The sequence below is a fragment of the Pangasianodon hypophthalmus genome, chromosome 1 (genome assembly GCF_027358585.1).
Source record: "Pangasianodon hypophthalmus isolate fPanHyp1 chromosome 1, fPanHyp1.pri, whole genome shotgun sequence".
Taxonomy (NCBI): Eukaryota; Metazoa; Chordata; class Actinopteri; order Siluriformes; family Pangasiidae; genus Pangasianodon; species Pangasianodon hypophthalmus.
In genome coordinates this window covers 24,007,732-24,029,365 of record NC_069710.1, presented here as the reverse complement: position 1 = coordinate 24,029,365, position 21,634 = coordinate 24,007,732, and the positions used below count along the sequence as shown (strand labels likewise).

Here is a 21,634-nt window from a genome sequence, read left to right as displayed (position 1 = left end):
TTGTGATTTGGACAGCATAACAGGATGGATGAACATGCCCAGTAACAGTTGTGATGTAGAGAATTTGTTTTCTGTGGGTTCTACTGCCCATAAATCAGCCTTGTGTGTGAGTTTTTTGGTAGTTGAGACCAAAGTACATGTGCAATAATGATGCATATGTACTTCATATTGAAGTTACAGTCAAATTTAAACAAGACTTTGAATTTGTAATAAAGAGTCATTTTATTTATGTCTTCATTTCTACATTTTTTTTTCTTTGCTTATGTCTGATTTTGTCTTATTTTGTGTCTGATTTGTCTTATTTAACAGGATTTAGGCTATTTTCTTTCTGTTCATTGTTAATAAGTCTCATGCCAACACAAGTAAATCATCAAAATGTAATTAATAAAGAAAGTGGTACCATCTAGTTACAGTCTTATATAAGCTTATTTTCCTTCATGATTCTTCAGTAGGAAAGAGTAGACATGAAGCATAAAGCTGTTGTTAGGGCATTAGATAATATGGCTCATCATCCATTTGTGCCTGGTTCATGAAATATTCTCTTTCCTCTGCCCTTGCTTCACCTTTCCGCTGCCCATTCTGAACATTCTCCTCCATCTGTTCTTCGTCTTGGCATCTACTGTTGCTGCTCCTTAAAGCTCTCTTAAGCTGCTTCCAGAACAGCTCCTGTGACTTGACGGGATCTGTGCAGTCCGGTCCTGGCCACTGTAGATAAGTCTTTTTCAACATAACCTTTCTCATACGGTGATAGGCAGAGAGCTGTCGCTCATGGATGTACTCCAAAAAGACAAGTAAGAGCACATCCTGCATCTCATCAAAAAGACGGTAGCTGGCCAGTTGTATCTCCAGGGAGCACCACTCACTGCGGAGGAAGTTGTGGCTGACCACACACACCGTCTTGCGGCTATTGTAGACTGCTGCCACAATGTTGTCGACTATGTTGCGGCCTGGCTCAAAGTCCCGGTGGTGGAGGCAAAGTCGGAACCCACTCCCTTCAAGGTTTGGGAGAAGCTGCTCCATCACCCATTCCTCATCTGCCGAGTTGTAGGAGATGAAAGCGTCATACGTGCATTTCTCTTCCTCTTCCCGAAGGCGACGCCACTGCTCACCAAACCAAGAGCAGAAGACGTAGTAGCCATATTTAAATTTCCAGTAGAGCTTGATATAAAGTAGTGGAAGTAATGTTACTAGCAATGTTACAATATAAGTGGAGGCAAACCAGTACACTCCAAAATCTGAACATACATGGGTGTCAAAGTTGTAAAAGTTTGACCCTTTGACATCCGGACAGGTCAGGTTGTAAAGATATATAAACTGTACTCTTTGGTTGTTTTTTGTCCAATTTTGGAGCTCACTATTGGGACAGTTGCAACTGAGAGGTGTATTTCTAACATCTAGATACTGTAGATTAGTCAGATTTTCCAGCAAGTCCACATCCAAAGTCTGCATGGCATTGCGGTTAAGATGTAATACTTTCAGTCCTGTGAGATTACCAAACACCTCTTTTGAGAATGACTCAATGCCCATGTTCTCAACCATTAATATCTCCAGCTTGTGAAGGTTTTTGAAAACTCCTGGCTTGAGTTGGGTCACTCCAACACATGAATCATCTAATGTTAAGAACTTTAGGTTTCTTAGGTCATCAAATGTGTCAGTGCTGAGAGAAGAGATATGATTGTTGCTGAGGTAAAGACTTTTCAGGGAAGTGAGACCACGAAAGAATGCATGAGGTAATAAGGTTATGCCATATGGCATCTGTCCATCTAACTTTAAGTCAGTCAGCTTTGTTAGCGTTACAAATGGGGAGTATACGTGTTCTGTAAAGTAATGGATGAAATTGCCATGTAAATCTAGCACTTGCAGTGTGCGATGCAGGCTTCCAATCAGGTGACCGTCAATTTCAGCTAGATGATTGCGGTCTAAGTAAAGATTATTCAAGCTGTCCAGCCCTTCAAATGCTAGGGGCATTAAATGTGTTATCTTGTTCCCACCCAAATCTAAAATGCTCAGCTTACTGAGGGAGTAGAAGGTGTTGTTGAATATGACAGAAATTTGGTTATTGCGTAAGTTAAGTGTCCGAAGACTGTGAAGGTCCTTAAAGCTATCATTATAGAGATCAGTCAGAAGATTGTTGTCCAGGCGGAGTGTAACAAGGTCTTTAAGTCCATTCAGTGCTTTGCGATCCAAGTAGGCAATTATGTTTATATTCAGTTGAAGAGTTGTCAGATTTGGTGTATGACTGAAGGCAAAGGAATTCACTTCAAGAATGCGATTGTAGCGGTAGCTTAGTTCTTTCAAGTGGAGAAATCTTGTGTGATTTTTGCAACTTATTAGATGGGTAAGGTGGTTATGTTCAACTCTGAGTTTCACAAGATGATTTTGTCCTTCAAGGAATTGCAAACAGCTTATGCTCTTCAGCTGATTGGATGAAAGGTCCAAAACATGAGTGATAGGGGGGCAGTCAGATAATGTCTTATTATTCAGAACTTTTAGATCATTGCTCTGAAGGAGCATTTTTTCAATATTTTCATTTGAATAGTATGACAGTTGTTTACACAATGAAACTAGCATTTGGGGCTCTGTTAATCCCAAACCTGAGAAGTCTACGTGCCAAGGCATCACATTAGTACGATTAAGGAGCGTTATTATTGAAATGCTGGTGGAATGCAGGCACAGGTATGTCAAACTGCTCAGGTTCAGACCAAAGAAAGCCTGGGCTGAAAGACCTCTATTATAAGAGAGATCCAGCACTTTGACGCTACTGAGAAAATCATTCCTGCATTTCAGTGTGGTCAGCATGTTATTACCAAGATAAAGATGGGAAAGTGACTGTGGCAGGCTGGCTGAGTGTAGCAAAGTGCTAAGTCTGTTAAAGGAAATGTCCAGGGTCTTCAGCCCTTTCAGGTTTGATATGGAGTGCACCACTGCTGAGAAATCCATTACCCTGTTCCTACGTAGGTCCAGAATCTCTAATTTAGACAAACTAGAAAATAAGTCAGAAGATATATTTGTCAGTCTGTTGTCAGCCAGGATCAAAGTGCTGAGGTTCCGGAGGTCATGGAAAATGGAAGAATTGAGATAAACTATGTCATTGCTGGACAGGTTCAGTGTGTGAAGATATTGTAGATTAGCAAAGGCATCTTTGTCAATATTCCTTATGTGATTGTTGTTTAGTTGCAGAACACTGAGCTTTGGCAGGTGACTGAAGCTTTGTGGAGGAATTTTCACAAGTTTGCAGTAAGAGATCGAAATGTTTGTTGCAGAAAGTGGTATATCGCCCACGATGGCAGTAACTGTCAGAGCTTGGCGTTTAGTGCATTTGAAGGTTGTATGGTTTGAGCCGGGACTTTCTATGCAATTCCTGAAACTGTAGCTCATGCTGAACTGAAACATCGAAGCGATTATCGTCACTGAGATCAGTGCTTGGTTTCTATATGAAGCCATATTTCGTAGAGATGTGTTTGTCCCAGTAGGTTTTCAAAAACAAATCTTCAGGTCTTCATTTTGAGCTATACCACTGTGTTTTTTTTATAATATAAAAGATCTGGACTCTCTGGGCTTTTATGGTCAACCACGTATGTCTGCAAAGAAAGTAGGAAAGAACAACTGTTAATCAGTTTTTACTTTCAAACATCTTCTTGACTATTTCCTAATTTAAAAACAAGAAAAGAAAAAGAAAGTACATAGACAGAGATACAACCAATAATAATACCATGCCTTTATGGGTTATGACCAAGGCACTACAGCTGTGTTTCGTCAGCTGTAATCATCAACAATAGTATTAATCCTAGTCTCTATAGTCAGTATTAATTCATGAGTAGTTTCCATTTGCTGTCATTTCTTAAAAGTTTATATTAAAAGTTTACCTTGGCCAAATCTCAGCAAGGCACAAGTTACTACAAATTAAATATTACATGCAGTGTAGCTAGTTAGCTAAATAGCATTGTCATAAATAACTAGCATAGCATTACAGGAGCGTGGGAGCCAACAGGATAGCTTACTGGATAGCTAAAGGCTAGTCTTCTTGCAAGCAAATAATTAATTAAAGATACCAATAATACTTTTTTATAACAGCATTTTATTTCAACAGAGTGGGAGCTCCTCTCTTATCACCAGCTATAATATATCCAAAATATATAAAAATATATCCGAAAGCAGTTTTACTGTATGTAAAAGCATATCTCTTGGAACCATGTGTACGTTCAGAGCATACTGTGGATCGTGACTGCTGCTGATTAGCAGGTTCCTGTTCTGCTGACAGAAGCGAAAGCTGATGTTATCTTCTGCTTTTGTAGCCCTTCCACCTCGAGGTTTGGTTATTTGAGTTAGTGCAGCTATCCTGTCAGCTTGAACCTAACCTCTCCTCTGACCTCTCTCATCAGTGACCTCTCTCATGAGCAGTTTCTCAAACTACCTGTCTCGCACCAACAACCATGCCACAGTCAAAGTCACTGAGATTTTTTTCTCCATTCTAATGCTTGATGTGAAAATTAGTGGAAGATCTTGACCTGTATTTGCATGATTTTATACTCACATGTAACACATATACAGTGACCCCAAAAACTATTTGGACACCTAAACCACACTTACAAATGTATGAATTTCACTGCTTTAGGAAACGACATGTCAAACCAAGTGGCATTTATTTTAAAGAAAGATACCACAAGCACACTTTTCAAGTAAAACATTTCCCAACAAAACAGATTATGTGTTGTGAAAATAATAGATATACTATTATTTTTATTATTTTATTATTATTAAAAAAAATGATTTGTTCACTTCAGATTATTCTGGTCATCACAGTTATTCCATAGTTAATGTGATGAACTACACCATGTGGTTGGGGCACCTGTATGAAATGGAAGATAACGGACTATAAATTAAATACATCCACTATAAATTACCTTGGGACCAGCTGGTTGAAAGTAATTGCAAAAATGGGTCTAGCAGCATCTGTTTGCACAAAGAAGGCTACTCCAGTTCAACAAAAAATTAAATCTTTCTTCCTCCACAGTAGTGTAAAAAAAAAAACTGTCATCAAGAACGCAGAATTATACAGAGGCATTCTGGATGCAAACTTGCAGGATAATATTCCAAAGCATACCAGCCACCTTTAAAAAAAGAATACTTTATCAAAAAGAAAATGAAAGTCTTAGAAGGGCTTTCCCAGAGCCCTGACCTAAACTCTGTAGAGCATCTATGGGATGCAATGGAGAAGAAATGAGCAGCTTGTCAGCAGATAGTGTGGATGAACTGAAAGTTTTGTTGGCTGAAGCTTCCAGTGAAGCCACTATTGAGTGTCCAAATACATTTTTGTCTAATTTTGAGCAGTATATCTATTATTTTTAAATCTTTAAACATAATGATATATTTTTTTGGGAAAATGCTCGAAAGTGCATATTCATAAGGTAAACTCACAAAACAAGCACAAGCAATCCTCAAACATTCTTTGCAGGTATTGTCAAGTTTGTGCAGATGCTTAAACATGCATTATTACATCTGGGCCAAAAATGTAATGAAAAATTAATAATCACTGCTGTTCATATGTAGAGAATGTATACTCACTGAGCACTTTATTAGGAACACCTGTATAGCTGCTCATTCATGTAATTATCTAATCAGCCCATCATATTGCAGCAGTGCAATGCATAAAATCATGCAGATACAGGCCAGCAGCTTTGGGTAACACAACCATCAGAATGGGGAAAAATATGATCTCAGTGATTTTGACCGTGGTATGATTGTTGGTGCCAGACAAGCTGGTGTAAGTATTTCTGTAACTGCTGAACTCCTGGCATTTTCACACACAACAGACCAAAACAACCAGTGAGCGGCAGTTCTGCGGACGGAAACTCCTTGTTGATGAGAGAGGTCGAGAGAGAATGGCCAGACTGCAGAAAAGCATCTCAGAATGGACAACATGTTGAACCTTGAAGCGGATGGGCTGTAACAGCAGAAGACCACATCAGGTTTCACTTCTGTCAGCCAAGAACAGAAAGCTGAGGCTGCAGTGGGAACAGACTCACCAAAACTAGATGGTTGAAGACTGGAAAAGAGTAGCCTGGTGTGATGAATCTCGATTTCTGCTGAGGCACACAGATGTCAGAATTTAGCAACAAACAGCATGAATCCATGGACCCAATCTACCTTGTGTCAACAGTCCAGGCTGGTGGAGGTGGTGTAATGGTGTGGGGAAATTTCTTGGCACACTTTGGGCCCATTTAACACCAATCAGTCATCACCACAGCCTATTTGAGTATTGTTGCTGACTATGTGCATCCCTTCATGGCCACAATTTACCCATCTTCTAATGGCTATGTCCGGCATGATAATGCACCATGTCACAAAGCAAAAGTCATCTCAAACTGGTTTCATGAAGAGTTCAGTGTTCTTCAGTGGCCTTCAGTGTTCTTCAGTGGTCACCGGATCTGAATCCAATAAAACACCTTTGGGATGTTTCCAACATCTTGTTCAATCCATGCCATGAAGAATTGAGACTGTTTTGAGAGCAAAGGGAGACCCTGCCCAGTATTAGTATAGTGTTCCTAATAAAGTGCTCAGAGAGTGTATTTGAATATAGTGTATATTCACGTTTGATAGTTTGGCTACTTGGTTTTAACTTTTTCTAAAGATAGGAGTATATCTCTAACAGGTTGTTTTTAAAGTTGAAGTACAGTGTTTGAATATATTCATGCCTTCTTAATGCTGGATTTATACTAAAGATAAGTAATAATGATAAACAATATATTTATTTACATAAAGCTGAAATTAAAAAAATTGTTTCAGCTTAAAAAGTATCAGGTACTTAAAATGAATTATGCTGACATGATTGCAGTGATAACTGCTTCAATACATTTACTGGCTAATTTATTAAAAACCTTTGCGTATTATATTTGTACACCTTACCTTTGTCAGATGCTGCTGCGTAAATCTTTGAAAAGTGAATAAGGCTCTGTCTGTCTTTATTAGTGTTTCTGACTCTCTTTGTTCCTCACCATCTCTTTTCATTTCAAAATTCATACAGCAGAACAGAAAGAGGAAGTAAAATGAAGGTAAAAAAAATCACAGTGGAAAGGTTTTTGCATCGTAATTGAACCACACTCAAAGCACTGACAAAAGGACTCAAAAACAAATATTTTATTGAAATGGCTAGTCAAAATATATGTCTAATAATAATAATAATAATAATAATAATAATAATATGCAGTTTTGTCATCAAGAAGCCGCCAGGCCTATCACTGCCCTTTTTGACTCCTTAGCCCCTCATCTTCTGTTCCCGAGCCATCTGGCAGAGACCACATAACGGGCAGCAGGCCATAACCAACCAGTCATCACAGATAGACCCCTGCGTAAACATGTATAGCTATTCACATACTGGATATACTATTGAGCTGCATATACTGTTGTATCAATCTGTCTTAGTTCCCATTCAAAATACTGTTTGTGTGTCATGTTGAGTAAATTATAGAACATTTTTAGTCATTCAATTTAATATGCATATTATTTCATTCAATATGTGTGTACAAATATGCAATATGCACTTTCAGGTATGTATCATAACCATTTTATTGTGAATTTTGGCATTTGATAAAATGTAACAAATACTAACACATTACCTTTTGGATACATTACTTGTCTTTTTTAATTCAGTTACTGTCATTATTTGCACACAATGAAATATAAAATTATCATTAGCAATACTCTGAAGGACAAACTAAAAGTTGCATGTTTGTTTGGTTTTCTGTACCATAACATTTACAGTGTTAAAAAAAACTGAGCACATCCTATTACAGATAAACTTACATTGATCTGGTATTTGTCACGAATGCTGGTTCTTAAAGCAATCATGGCTCCAGGCAGAAAGGGTAGACAGCAGGTGTCCCCATGGTCCTGTGCCACCTTACAACCCAGGATGCAGGGGATAAATGTACCACAGAGGCCTGTGGAGAGAGAGACACAGAGCAGCCATTCTTTTATAGGGAAGGACTAGTCACCTTGAAAGGCTGGCCTCCATAAATTTCTCATCATATACAGTATTACCATAATAATGGGCAATGCACCATAAATATTGATCACTTCATTTGAAAATTCTCAGCAGAGAAGAAGCATATTGAACAAACACTGTGTTCCACTGTATACATTCTGCACCTGCCTCCTTCATTTATTAAATCTGAATTGGCCATTAGTTTCGGTTGAACAGAAAAGTCAATTTTTCCAAAAAAAAAAAGCAAAGATTCTTGGTTACATCTGTTATAATAGCTAAAATCAGGAAAAAATTAAAACCTAATGGTGTAAGAAGGGCTAAATGACCAATCACACATTCACCAGATATCAGTCAGGAGTTCAGAGTAATACAGCAGCCATAATGATGCTCACCTCACTGGTAGCCAACACTACTCCTAGTACTACTCTCACTAATATTAATAATAATTCATCTTCAGTATGCTCTTTATCTGAGTCAGGTTTGCAGTGGATCCGAACCCTAACCCAGGAACACTGGATGTGAGGTGGGAATAGAGCCTGGATCGGATGCCAGTCTAACACAGGGCACCATGCACATACACATTCACACCTATGGGCAATTTAGAGTAGCCTGTCCACCAATCATCATGTTTTTGGGAGGTGGGAGGAAACCCACACAGACACACCATGTGAAACACATGTATACACACACACACACACACACACAGTAACCTGAGCTGAAATCAAACCCTAGAGCTGTGAGGTGGCAGCTAACCACTGGACCACTACGCTGCCCACTAATAATGCTATTATAAATAAAAAACACTTGGATGCAAAAAAAAGCATCTCTCTTGCTTTTTCTCCCATATACACAGACATACACTCACTTACAGATGCCACAGTCATCACAGCAGTCGCAGAGATTGGAGCTCCAGTCAGAGGAACCAGTGGAGACAGTGTAACTGGTGACTGTCACCTGAGGCTGTGTGTTAATCACTTCACTCTGATATGTCATCACTGCAACAAACACACATAATATATAAAAATGATAATGTCTAAAATGGTATGGTACCTACTAGGCTTCAATACAACACACTTAGGCACTGGTTTAAGTGTTATGCGTATGGTATATCTCTTAAAAACATGATCGTTTTTAAGAGATATACCATACGCATAACACTTAAACCAGTGCCTAAGTATCTGATAAATGTTAAAATCTACTGTTTTTACAATACCTAATATCAATTAGGTATTAAGTAGTACATCCCCTGATGTACTTCAAACCTTCAAAATATCCTCTAAAATATTTTCGTTATAATAAAAAACTTACTCTTGGTCCGTATCAGGTTGTGTATCTTGGCGAATGTGGGAGTTCACAGTCAGCAGCACAAATGGGAGGAGAAAAGATATCCTTACCGTTTATACTTATAATGATGTCACAACCAGGTGCTAAGGCAACCTGTTGGCGTGATAAGAACTACTGGGTGGGTGGCTTACCTGCCATGTTATAAAAGAAAATGGTGTTTGATTTTGGGGCGAGTTAGGTTTCTGTTTTTTTTTCCCATTACACACTCTTATCTTCATGAATGTAGTACACATGTGTAGAACATTTTTTGGTGTTTATGTGTGCACATGGAGGTGGTCTTACCGTAAAAGGGTGGATGAACTCAATTCTTTAAATTCTTCTTGATTGATGCAGTTTCGATAACCTCTGCTACAGTTTTACAAACCATATCAATTGCTTTAATGCCTTCTCTAATTCTTTATATGAAATTAAACTGAATCTACTTAATAATACTTCCTTTTCTGTCCCTAAAGACAAATATTTTATAGTGTATAACGTGTATACATATATACATAATATGAAAACTGAATTTATGCACTTGTATACCTTTTGGTTTGTGCTCTTGGTCATATGGTCATATTGTATTTGCCACTTTCTTTGTTGAAACTTTTTTCAGAACAAAATACAGTAATACAGTAAATACAGTTTCATAACAAAGTACAATAAGTATTTATACAGTTTTCTTACAAATTTGTCTTTATGAATATTTCTTTGTATTTCACTGTATTTCTTGGTTGGAACTGGCATCACACTCAGCTGATGCTTCAACTTGCTCTCACACACATTCCAACCCGTTAGACAGAATACACATTTCTGTGGAATGTTTCAAAGTATGTTCAATGTCAACCATTATTGCACCACACTGACTAATTTTCCTGATATAGTTACTAATATTGCTTGTGTGTTTCCACCCTGTTATGTTCCACCCTGTTAAATACTTCCTAGCAGGGCAGAATAAACCCATAGCACATACATGTTCTTCTTATGTCAATCATTTACTTTGAGGAAGAGAGAGAGGATATGTAATATAAATTCAGGTTAAGTGCACCATAAAGGCTAAACAAATTTTCTAAATACCTCAAGATCCAAAAGGCACAACATAAAAAGTATGACCCATATGGCGACTAAAAAAATATAGCTTTGTTTAATGTACAAAATAAAAAAAAAGTCCTGTTTGATTCTTTTATGTCTGAGGTACAAAAGAGAGCACATGGACAAAATGAGAATGAGACTAGGATTTGTTTAAAAGAGTATATATTTGTATAAAAGGCTTATCAGTGAACTGAATCTGTGGATGTGTTTGACTTTACTATTTACTCACCAAGGCAAGTCACTGAGTGTTCACTCAGGCAGTAAATGGTTTTTTCCTGCACTGAATGCAGTTATGGCCCTGGAAAGTAAAGTTCTGTAGCATATCGAAACACCCCATTCGATAACCATGAAATACTTTTCTTCTTATAAAAGGACTTAAGAGATGTTTGAACAGTGCACTGACAGAGACAAATGTCCAGAGACAACACACAGTAGTTCCTGACTATTATACACAACAATGTAATTAGCAGTTTCTGAGGAAATCAGGCTGAGGAATCTGTTCTGCTCTCACATCCCGTATGCGCCAGATGCTCATTTCCTAATTGGAAAATACTTTCAGTTATTTAATACTTTCAGTGTTAAAAAAGGGTTATGTTTCTATATGGTAGGCCTTTCCAACACTGCTGCTAAATCCCCACACTGTAAAGCACTATTCTTTTTTATTAATAAAGTCTTATTATTTAGGCCTACATACATACCTACATACAACTTTTTTGCTCCTTCCTAAAGTTATCATTATTAACCTGACAATTATACAACAATAACAATAATAATTTCTTTTTTTAAAACCACCGGTGAATTTAATTTGATATCCCATAATATGATAGTTAAACTCAACAAAATAAAATTTTTCAGGATTAGTTTGTCCATAACTAATAAACAACTAGTTACTAGACCACAAGTTTCTCATTAAGCACTTTTGCAACATGCTACTGGATAAGCATGTGCTAATACACTTACAAATAATAAGTATTACACACTTGTGACTGTACGAAATCTGCATCTAAAGCATGTACATTTTATATGAGTAAAGCAACAGTGCCACGCTGTGCTACATGAGGTCACTACAGAAAAGAAACCTTGAGATTAAGAAATTGCATGGGCACATTTCACTAGATTTGAACATAAATCTGAAATGATTTTGAGCATTTAAAATATAAAACCAAATAGTGATTGGAAAAGACTTACATACTAAATATAAACTAATAAGACATTTGTGATCTGCAAAGCAAATACAGATTAGGAGAAATGTCTGTGCTGTTAACAAAGTGAATAGTAAATAGCACAGCAGAGCTTGTGGTCAGACATGCAGCTACAGTTGAGCAACTCATTAAACCATACTTTTGCTGTCCACATCTTCAGCTTTTTCACTTCCTCTGTCTGTGGCTGTTCCTCATAATACTGATGGCAATACTCCTCAGAAAGTGCTCATACAACCACATTTTACAATTTATATGTACATGCAACCATTTTCCCTTTCATTTGACTTTATGACTTTCCCAAAGCAGTACACCAGTCATCCTTCATTCATTTCTCTGCCACTTTCTAACAGGAGGCACAATACAGCATTTATAAAGCAAAAATCTATCTATCTGTATGTCTGTCTATCCATCTCCCTATTTTGTAATTTGCCAGTTCACCAGGGAGGGTGAAGGCTAGCAGGTGCTTCCTCTGAGCTACTGCATCTTTTTTCAAACTGCTGTACATGCCACATCACAGGGCAGTAGCTGAGCACTAGCTGTCCCTTTCTATATACATGAACTCACAGATGCCCATAACTGCATAATGTCACTCTGATTGATAGGAGAGAGAGAATAATGTCATCTGTCCCACTTCTGTCTCATATCTCATATCTAACTACCTGTTGTTGGTGTTGTTCGTCTTCTTCTTCTTCTTCTTCTTCTTCTTCTTCTTTTGTTACAACATTTCTGTTTGTGTTTTTGTATATTTTTCCCACAAATACATGTGGCAAAACCTGGGGCCACTTCCCTTTGTAAGGTTTATGCATTTCGTAAGGATTCTGCTTCTGTAAACCTCACTTCCTTTTTTTCTCTTTCCATCACTCTTCATCTCTCTGTGTAATATGTGCTGAACAGACAGAAAGACAGGAGAGACTGTAAGACCACTTTGGCACTGTTGAATGTCCAGTATTCTTGGTGACAATGGCAACACCTGCAGACTATGTAAGTTCATTTGAGAAACTGTTAGTTGTTATTACTTGACATTAATATGTGTATTTTCACTAGGTTAAAGAGATGCATGGTGACATTGCCTGTTCATTTGTACTTGGATAGTCTATTAATTGCAAGCCTCTTAAATCTCAAACACATGACTTAAGCTATATTGTGTTCTATTTTGATCATTTTTGAGTTTAAACAAAACTAATGTTGCTTTACTAGCAACTTTACTGGGGACCCTTCTGGGGGCGCAGGTTTATTTCATGCTTACACTGTCAAAACACAACTTGTGTCTGTGTGACACTAGGGAGAAGACAACAAGTCATCATGTCTGATAAATATATAGTTTTAGACGCTAGGCAGTGGTGGAAGGTTTACTGGTATGAATGAGAAACTGGATAAAAAACAGTGGCGATTAAATCTTGGGCAAAGGTAACTGATGTATTTATATTATATATAACATTTTACAAAACTGATGCACACAGGTTTCTGTCACTGACTGGAGTGTGAAGCTTCTCACTATGAGTTAGTGGTGTAAACTTCCAGTTTTGAAACTTCAGATTATTATAAACATGAGTTAGGAGTCTTTTTTTAAAGAATTTTTAATAGCTTGATGAAATAATTGCAACGCTTGAAGTTGCAGACTACATCTCCCATGATCCTCAGCACAGGACCGCGTCACATATTACTTCTGTTCCCAGTCACCTGATTACGAATGGAACTCACCTGTTTGCAATCACGTTACTCCTTTTAAATAACCCGGACTGTGATCAGACTTTGCTCCAGCATTGTGCCTGTGGTGGTTCCAAGCCTTTGTTTTCTGACTAACTTGATTAGTGTTTTAACCATAGTCTGCTTACTGACTGCTTACTTTGCCTTGTCTAGTTTATGCCTGTTTGTGGTTAAATGTAACCAATCTGAGTCATTTCATAATTCCACACTGAGTATATACTTATAAATATATAACAGGCAGTGCTGGGGAAGCTATTTTCCAACTTTTTAGGCTCCAAGCTACTCATCATTTAACATATATATTAAGATAGATACTGAAGCTACTTTGTCAAACTGAGGAAAAACTGTGAGGATATCCCATAACAAAGAGATTTTGCTTTTCTATTTTTAAGAAGCAGTTAACATTATAATCACAAAAAAAGCAACAGATACAGAAAGAGCTCACTTCATTATTTATCTTTCAATTAGCTTCTGGAAAGCTCTAGCTAGTTATATGTAGCTAAGCTAGTAGCATTTCTACTTGTAGCTAGATACACCCTAACACTGATAACAAACTACATGAGTTGAGTTAATCTGACCACGCACTGTTGGATTATGTGTACAATGCAATATACTTGTTGCATTAACTACAAAAAACTGGTTGATTATGATTCCAAAATGGGTCATTTTTACCATTGTTTCTGGGTTGTCATATTTATTATTTCTGACCCAGATGATGAATTTGATTTAATTTAAATTAGAAATTTGAAATAAATTACAATAATTAGTAAAGATTTCTGCAAAGATCATAGTTCATTTGCTACAAGTCCTATGATTTTATCCCCAAGTTACCTTTAACCAACGAAAACAATCCCTATGTCTTTAATTAATACAATTTATTATGCATTCCATTTTAAGCAGGACACACTTAATTACTGTGCAATTCCAAAATAGATATAAAATGCTACACTATGCAAGTGATTAAAATACAATTTTATGGTTAAAAAATATTTTGCAAAAGCTAAAGTAATTTTAAAATAATAATAATAAAAATAAAAAAGCTCATCCTTGCGGCTTCCTCAGTTCTATGTGATGATGGAAAATTCCCACTATTTAATCCCGGTGTATGATTCAAACCTGTGTGTGTGTGTATATGTATATACCAGCCAAGTACTTGAGGAGTACGTGAGACAAAGTGTGAGGATGAGGATGCCATTCCCCTAGTTTAAAATATGAAAAAAATTTAAATAAAAAAAATAAAAAATAAACCCCCTTATAAAACTGGAATTTCCATTTACACCTCCTTATGATTCACATTGTTACTCTATATCATTTAAATTGTCTATTAGCAATAATGTTCAAGAAATGGCATCGCAAACACTACACAACATAGACCTTACCTAGACTATTGCTTTAGTTGACTGGCTAGTTAGATAGATATCTAGGTAGTTAACATGGATTTTAGATTTTATTGTAGCAATGGTTTTAAAGCCTGCCAAGACAAGAGTTATTTTTAGAGTTCTTCTTCTTGTGAAATTGGCTTCAAAGCATTTCCAGAGTGGTGTGTGATAAAGAGTGGGGGTTTAGTGCATTTTCAGTTTAGGGTTAGGAGATTAGGCAAGCGCCAGAGAACTTTGGGGGGGAAAACACTTGCCAAGATAAACTAAGCTTTATAATGGGCTAGCTAGTTAGCTAGCTAGCCAAACATTTATTTATTTATTTATTTATTTAAATGTAGCTATTGCACACTCTAATTTTGTGTGAATCCACCATCCTGTGTTTTTTTAGCACTGTCTATAATAAGCATATCTCACCATAAAGCAAATTGTTTTTTTTTTGTTGTTGTTGTTGTTTTTTTACTGAAACTACTGTCTTAACTCGTTTGAGCTGCCCTGGATTAAGCTGTGCAATTTAATAAATCCCACGAAATATTACAGATTTACGTTAGCTGATCATTTCCCTTAAACCATCAAGGTAAAAACTTTACAGCTCACAATGTTGTTAATATGGGGCACATTAATATATGATCTATGTGTATGTGGCCTTAAATTTCAACTTTAGTGTTCATTATATAGCCAAAGACAACTCTAACCTTCATGTGTTTGTGTCTTAGAGTTCCCAATCTGTTTCAGATTATCTGGACTATAACGAAACAGATGAAAATTCCTCACCCTGCAATCTGGCAGAAACATGGCGTTTCATTCGTCTGTTTGCCCCTACAGCCTACATCATGATCTTCATCCTGGCTGTACTGGGTAACGTGCTAGTGCTGTTTGTAATCCGCCGCTATCGTCAGTCCCACCACAGTCCCTGCTCCTTCTCGCTGACCGACACATTCCTGCTCCACCTGGCCATCTCTGACCTTCTGCTAGCCCTGACGCTGCCCTTCTTTGCAGGCCAGTGGATCAGTGAGTGGGTGTTCACCACAGGCGTATGTAAAGTGGCAGGTGCACTCTTTTCACTGAATGTCTACTGCGGCGTGCTCTTCCTTGCCTGCATCAGCTTTGATCGCTACTTGGCTATCGTCCATGCCATCCACACCAGCTGGAGGCACAATACATGCCTGGCTCAGTTAGCCTGTGCACTGATCTGGATCTGCTGCATCGGTCTTGCTGCCATTGACATCCATTTCCGAACTGTGGTGGTGCTACCTGGCTATGATAAGCAAGTGTGCATTTTAGACTTCAAAAGTGAGAGTTTTAAACAATGGCAGCTAAGCCTGCAGCTCGTCAACCTGCTGCTAGGCTTTGGCCTCCCACTACTGGTAATGCTCTACTGCTACTTACGCATTTTCCACACATTGTGTCACACAAGCACACGCAGGCAGAAGCGACGCTCCCTCAGGCTCATCATCTGCCTAGTGGCCGTGTTTGTGTTTTGCTGGGCACCATACAACATCTTTAAGATGGTTGACAGCTTGATGATACTGGAAATAGTGAGTTCCAGCTGCGAGCTGCACTACGTGCTTGATATCGGCATCATGGTGACAGAGACCCTGGGACTGGCTCACAGCGCCCTCAACCCACTGCTATACGGCTTTGTGGGTGTCAAGTTCCGCCGTGAGCTTTTCCAGATGTTCAAGACAGCTTTGAGTTCTGCTAAATGCCTTGGGTTGACCAAATGGGCGCAGGATCAAGGAATCACTCGCAGGCCAACAGGTTCCTTCAGCTCTGTGGAGAGCGAGAACACCTCCTACTTCTCAGTTGTGGCATAAGTAAAGCGATTGCTGGGCATTTTTGTTTGTTTGTTTTCATTTCATTTGAGAGAAAAAAAATGTACATATTGTTTGTAAAACAAAAATTATTTTTGTAATCCCAATATTATATTGTTGTTTTGCTATATAAACAAATTTTGCATTTTCCCCTTTTTTTTTACAGTTTAATTAAGAAGGATATATATTTCATGTTTTATTGATAGTTTAGTAAGCATAAATGCCACTGCTAAAAAAATGTTGTCTTAAGCAGGAAGTGAAACTATTTTCAGATTTTCATTTTAATTTCTCTCTTCTTATTTTTCAAAGCAATATTTCCAAGTAATGTTTCCAACCATCTTGTCAAGAAGCTAAGTCATCAGTTCCATACATAGCTTTTTTTTTTTTTTTTTTTTTTTTTTTTTAAAGAGGCAAACGTTCTACTGGTGCAGCCAAACCAGAAGCTCATTAAAAACTACACTGTATTAGTATTTTGTTTTGGATGATAGATTCCCATGTATTAACTGTATTAATGCACCAGTTGAAATGGGTTTGAAATATGGTGCTAATGGTATTTTCCTCTCAACTTGTTTGAAATTTGTAAAAACATGCTAGTGTTGATTTCTTGTCATGATATAGTATACATCATATACTACACTCTAAAGAATTTTGTTTCTCTGGCTTTCTTTTTTTTTTGCCTATACCTGCTTTGAAGTAGAAGATGTATTTTATAGCTGTTCTCAACAATTTTCAGCACAGAAAGTTAAGACATGGAGACCTGTAGTTCTCAGTTAATGTGTTTCCAGAAGAACAAGTTAGATGTCTTACTTTTGCAGGTGAAGCACAGTAATAAGCTTTGTTTTTTCATAAAACAAAATAAAAAAAAAACATTGTTAGCTCATATTTAATAAATCATGATTAAATTCTAACTGGTTATTAGAGAAACTTTTGTAATTCTGTTAACTCAGAACCAGTTATTCTGCTCAATAAAGCAAATAAATTGTCTTTACTTGGGTTGAAGGTATGTAGTGGACTGGCACTTGCAGATTCTGAGCTGGGATTACTGCTTGTGTGGAGTGTCTGTGCATGTTCTCCCCATGTCTCCCGGGCTTTTGTCTGGGTACTTTGGTTTCCGCCCACTTCCCAAAAACATGTCAGTAGGTGGATCAGCTATACGCCTATTTGCTGCCTCACGTCCAGTGTTCCCCGGATAATCTCTAGATCCACCACAACCATGACCAGAATAAAGCAGTTACTGAAAAAGTATTAATTAATAAATGAACAGGACAACGATCTGAAGCGTACTTCTAAGCTATGCAAGAACTATTAGGTAAATAAACAATGTACTGTCAGAGTACTGTCATTGATTGCCATTGTCATTGATTAGCTAGCACAACTGCCAGATCTCAGCCCTACTGAGCTTTTGTGGGGGGAGATTCACTGTAAAGTCAGAGATAAACTGCTCTACTGTACAAGCCAGTCACTATTCTTGGAAGATAAACTGAAGGCATGGGTTGAAATTTGTAGAATGAATTATGTCTGCAAAGCTTTAACTGTAGCAAATGGAGGATTCTTTGATGATTTGAACTGTTATATTAAATAAAAAATGAATAGTCTTTACATAAGGTCTAATGTATTGACTATAATTATGATCAATTTATTGCTTAATTTTAAAAATTGTATGCAATCTTTCAAAAAAAAATTCAAAACTTTTGCACAATGCTGACTAGTAAATATACAGCGGTATAAAGTGTAAAGACATAAAGTGTCTTATTAAGGGAATTGTTGGGAATTGTTGTCTTATGGTGGGAATTTTGTTCTGACTTGTAGAAATATGCTATTGCAAGCTGCTAACATGGTTTGGGCTGTGTCCTTCACTGCACAGATTATTACAGTTTTCCTTAATTACTTAGATAACTACAACCCTTACCTTTTACCTGAGTAAAAGCATTACTCATAGCAAGCATAAAAGAACCCTAAATACTCCAAACTCAAATCAATCACATGTGCAAAAACTTACAAAGTCAATCAGTAGATCACTGTTACTAACTGGACAGTTCCCTTTAAAACTTTGCATAGACCTCGTACTTTAAATGTTCCTTTTAAAAGGAAACCTATATCTTTTCCTTAGAGGCACTTAATATCTCCTTAGTACCCTGTCAAAACCTGAAAGTGTCACAGAGGAAATATTCTGAAAGACAGCAGCAATCTTCAGATTTAATGCATTATTACTCCTAACTATGCTGACTCCCTTTTGAGTCGGATTCCTCTCAAGGTTTCTTCCTCATGTCATCTCAGTTGAGTTTTTCATTCCCACTGTCGCCTCTGGCTTGCTCAGTAGGGATACATTTATAAATTTAAAATTTATATCTGGAATTTAGATATTTCTGTAAAGCTGCTTTGTCCATTGTAAAATTTACAGAATTCAGAGTTTAGAATTCTCACTTCTGAGTTAAGTCGTATGCAGCATTATCCAACAAGGAAATTGGCTCTTTTTATTGGAAAGGCAGGACTAACATAACACAGCTACAATATTGACCTTTACGTGCTGCCCCAGTCATATTTTGAGCAGTGGCATATTTCTACCCATAGCATCTTGGGTCAATTTATGTATAAAGAACTATACACAGATCAGCCATAACATTAAAACCACTGACAGGTGAAGTGAATAACATGGATTATCTCGTTACAATAGCACCTGTCAAGGAGTGAGATATAATAGGCAGCAAGTGAACAGTCAGTTCTCGAAGTTGATGTGTTCGAAGGAGGAAAAATGGGCAAGCGTAAGGATCTGAGTGACTTTGACAAGGGCCAAATTGTGATGGCTAGATGACTGGGTCAAAGCATCTCCAAAATAGCAGGTCTTGTGGGGTGTTCCTGGTACGCAGTGGTTAGTACCTACCAAAAGTGATCCAAGCAAGGACAACCGGTGAACCAGCGACAGGGTCAGGGGCGCCCAAGGCTCATTGATGCGTGTGGGGAGCGAAGCCTAGCCTATCCGCTCCGATCCCACAGAAGAGCTACTGTAGCACAAATTGCTGAAAACGTTAATGATGTCTATGATAGAAAGGTGTCAGAACACACAGTGCATCGCAGCTTGCTGTGTATGGGGATGCGTAGCCACAGACCGGTCAGAGTGCCCATGCTGACCCCTGTCTACCACTGAAAGTACCTACAATGGCCATGTGAGCACCAGGACAGGACAATGGCACAGTGGAAGAAGGTAGCCTGGTTTGATGAATCATGTTTTCTTTTACATCATGTGGATGGCTGGGTGCGTGTGCGTCGCTTACCTGGGGAAGAGATGGCACCAGGATGCACTGTGGGAAGAAGGCAAGCCAGCGGAGGCAGTGTGATGCTCTGGGCAATGTTCTGCTGGGAAAGCTTGGGTTCTGGTATTCATGTGGATGTTACTTTGACACGTACCACCTACCTAAACATTGCTGCAAACCAGGTACACCCCTTCATGGCAATAGTATTCCCTAATGGCAGTGGCCCCTTTCAAAAGGATAATGCTCCCTGCCACACTGCAAAAATTGTTCAGGAATGGTCTGAGGAACATGACAACGAGTTCAAGGTGTTGAATTGGCCTCCAATTTCCCCAGATCTCAATCCGATCAACCATCTGTGGGATGTGCTGGACAAACAAGTCTGAACCAAGGAGGCCCCACCTCACAACTTACAGGACTTAAAGGATCTGCTGCTAATGTCTTGGTGCCAAATACCACAGCACACCTTCACAGGTCGTACAAAACAGTCGTACAAAAACAAGATGGTCCATCGCAAAAGTTAACATTTTTTAAATGGATACTATTTAATAATTTTTATATGGTGTATAGTTGTTTGTATTAGTTCTGTATTTTAATATTTCAGTGTTTCACATACTGATATGGCCAGTCTATTAGTTACTATATTTTCATAACCAATAATCTGGTAACTCAGTGTATACACAGTATATACAGTACGGCAATTTAAAAAGGATATTGTCCATTGAAAACTAAATATCTGCCATTGACAGTTTGGCAGTTTGGTTGCTACATTACATGTCTGTAATGTAGCAACACACGCAGTGTATGTTTATGATGGTGTTTATTCACAGGAGCTGTAATGATCATGAGTATTTTACAGTGGTTACAAGCTACAGGCTGGGTCTGTGCTTAGAAAAAACAAAAGTATTTTATTGTGTATATTGTATTATGAGTAGTCGTTGTGTAAAGTATTGTATTTGTGAGTGTTGTATTTTCCTATAGACTAGAGGTTGTGTATTGATGACAAAGATTATAGTGTTTAGTGATGTAAGAAGTTAAAATCAAACCCTTTAGTCACTTGCTGCAGTAGTGTCTTTGTGTACACTAATGAAATTATCCAGAAAAGCCTAGACTTTACATGTCATGTGTGTAAATAAATGCAATGTGCCACATCTCAAGTTGTTTCTTTCCCAGAATTGTATTGCTGTAAAGGAGAAGAGGACTATAATAATGAGAAAATGTATAATAAAATTGGGAGGGCGAAAAAGGAAAATGTGTCTTATGGGATAACATGTTCAATTATCTCCAGATCCAGTAGCACTTACAGTTTTACTCCTGATGGTTGCAGTTCCACTGCGTGTTAAACAGCAGCTGCTTGTGCGTTTGGAGTGTCAGGGAATAAATCATACCTGGAAATTAAGCTAATGTAATGCATAATGTAATAAACTTGGATGATTTTCAAAGTTAAGATCATCATAACTGGGAGAGAGAGCGTGTGTGTTGCAGTGCTTTTGGAAACTCAGCTCTGATCACATACTAAAAAATTCAGCGAAATTATTCTGTAGCTGTAGTCTGCAATTAGTGTGTCTACACTTACACAACTGCATAGCTTTTGTCTGGCTGTTTAGTTTTGTGTTATTTTGAGGTACTGACCAGAAAAGAGAAATATTCTCTTGTTTAGCACTTTAAAACCTTTTAAACTTATTTACAAAGTGAAACTATAGTCTCACTGGCTTTATTGAACTTGTGTTTTTAAGTTATTTTCTGTTTAAATGAGAAAGACAAATGTTTATTAATCTTGTGTTTTTGCTCAACTTAAACAACACTGCTCAAACTCTCATATTGGGGAACATCACCAAAAAAAAAAAAAAAGATTTAATTACCAAAACACGGAAAATTAGAAATTTAT

General features: G+C 37.6%; 3 protein-coding genes across 3 annotated transcripts; 1 reads left to right on the top strand and 2 right to left on the bottom strand.

Annotated features, from left to right (window-relative positions):
- Window positions 1-482: 482 nt before the first annotated feature.
- tlr21 (toll-like receptor 21) lies at window positions 483-7,001 on the bottom strand. The gene is made up of 2 exons (XM_026939885.3): window positions 6,907-7,001; window positions 483-3,581 (listed from the first exon to the last, which is right to left on the bottom strand). The coding sequence occupies exon 2, from the start codon at window positions 3,442-3,444 to the stop codon at window positions 484-486; it is 2,961 nt and encodes a 986-aa protein (XP_026795686.3). The 5' UTR covers window positions 3,445-3,581; window positions 6,907-7,001; the 3' UTR covers window position 483.
- Window positions 7,002-7,122: 121 nt separating this feature from the next.
- cnfn (cornifelin) lies at window positions 7,123-9,445 on the bottom strand. Its single transcript, XM_026940170.3, has 4 exons — window positions 9,293-9,445; window positions 8,854-8,979; window positions 7,804-7,940; window positions 7,123-7,345 (listed from the first exon to the last, which is right to left on the bottom strand). Coding segments are annotated over exons 1-4 (354 nt in total). The 5' UTR covers window positions 9,294-9,445; the 3' UTR covers window positions 7,123-7,255.
- Window positions 9,446-11,982: 2,537 nt separating this feature from the next.
- cxcr3.2 (chemokine (C-X-C motif) receptor 3, tandem duplicate 2) lies at window positions 11,983-21,350 on the top strand. Its single transcript, XM_026940083.3, has 2 exons — window positions 11,983-12,582; window positions 15,401-21,350. The coding sequence occupies exons 1-2, from the start codon at window positions 12,562-12,564 to the stop codon at window positions 16,499-16,501; spliced, it is 1,122 nt and encodes a 373-aa protein (XP_026795884.1). The 5' UTR covers window positions 11,983-12,561; the 3' UTR covers window positions 16,502-21,350.
- The last annotated feature ends 284 nt before the right edge of the window (window positions 21,351-21,634 follow it).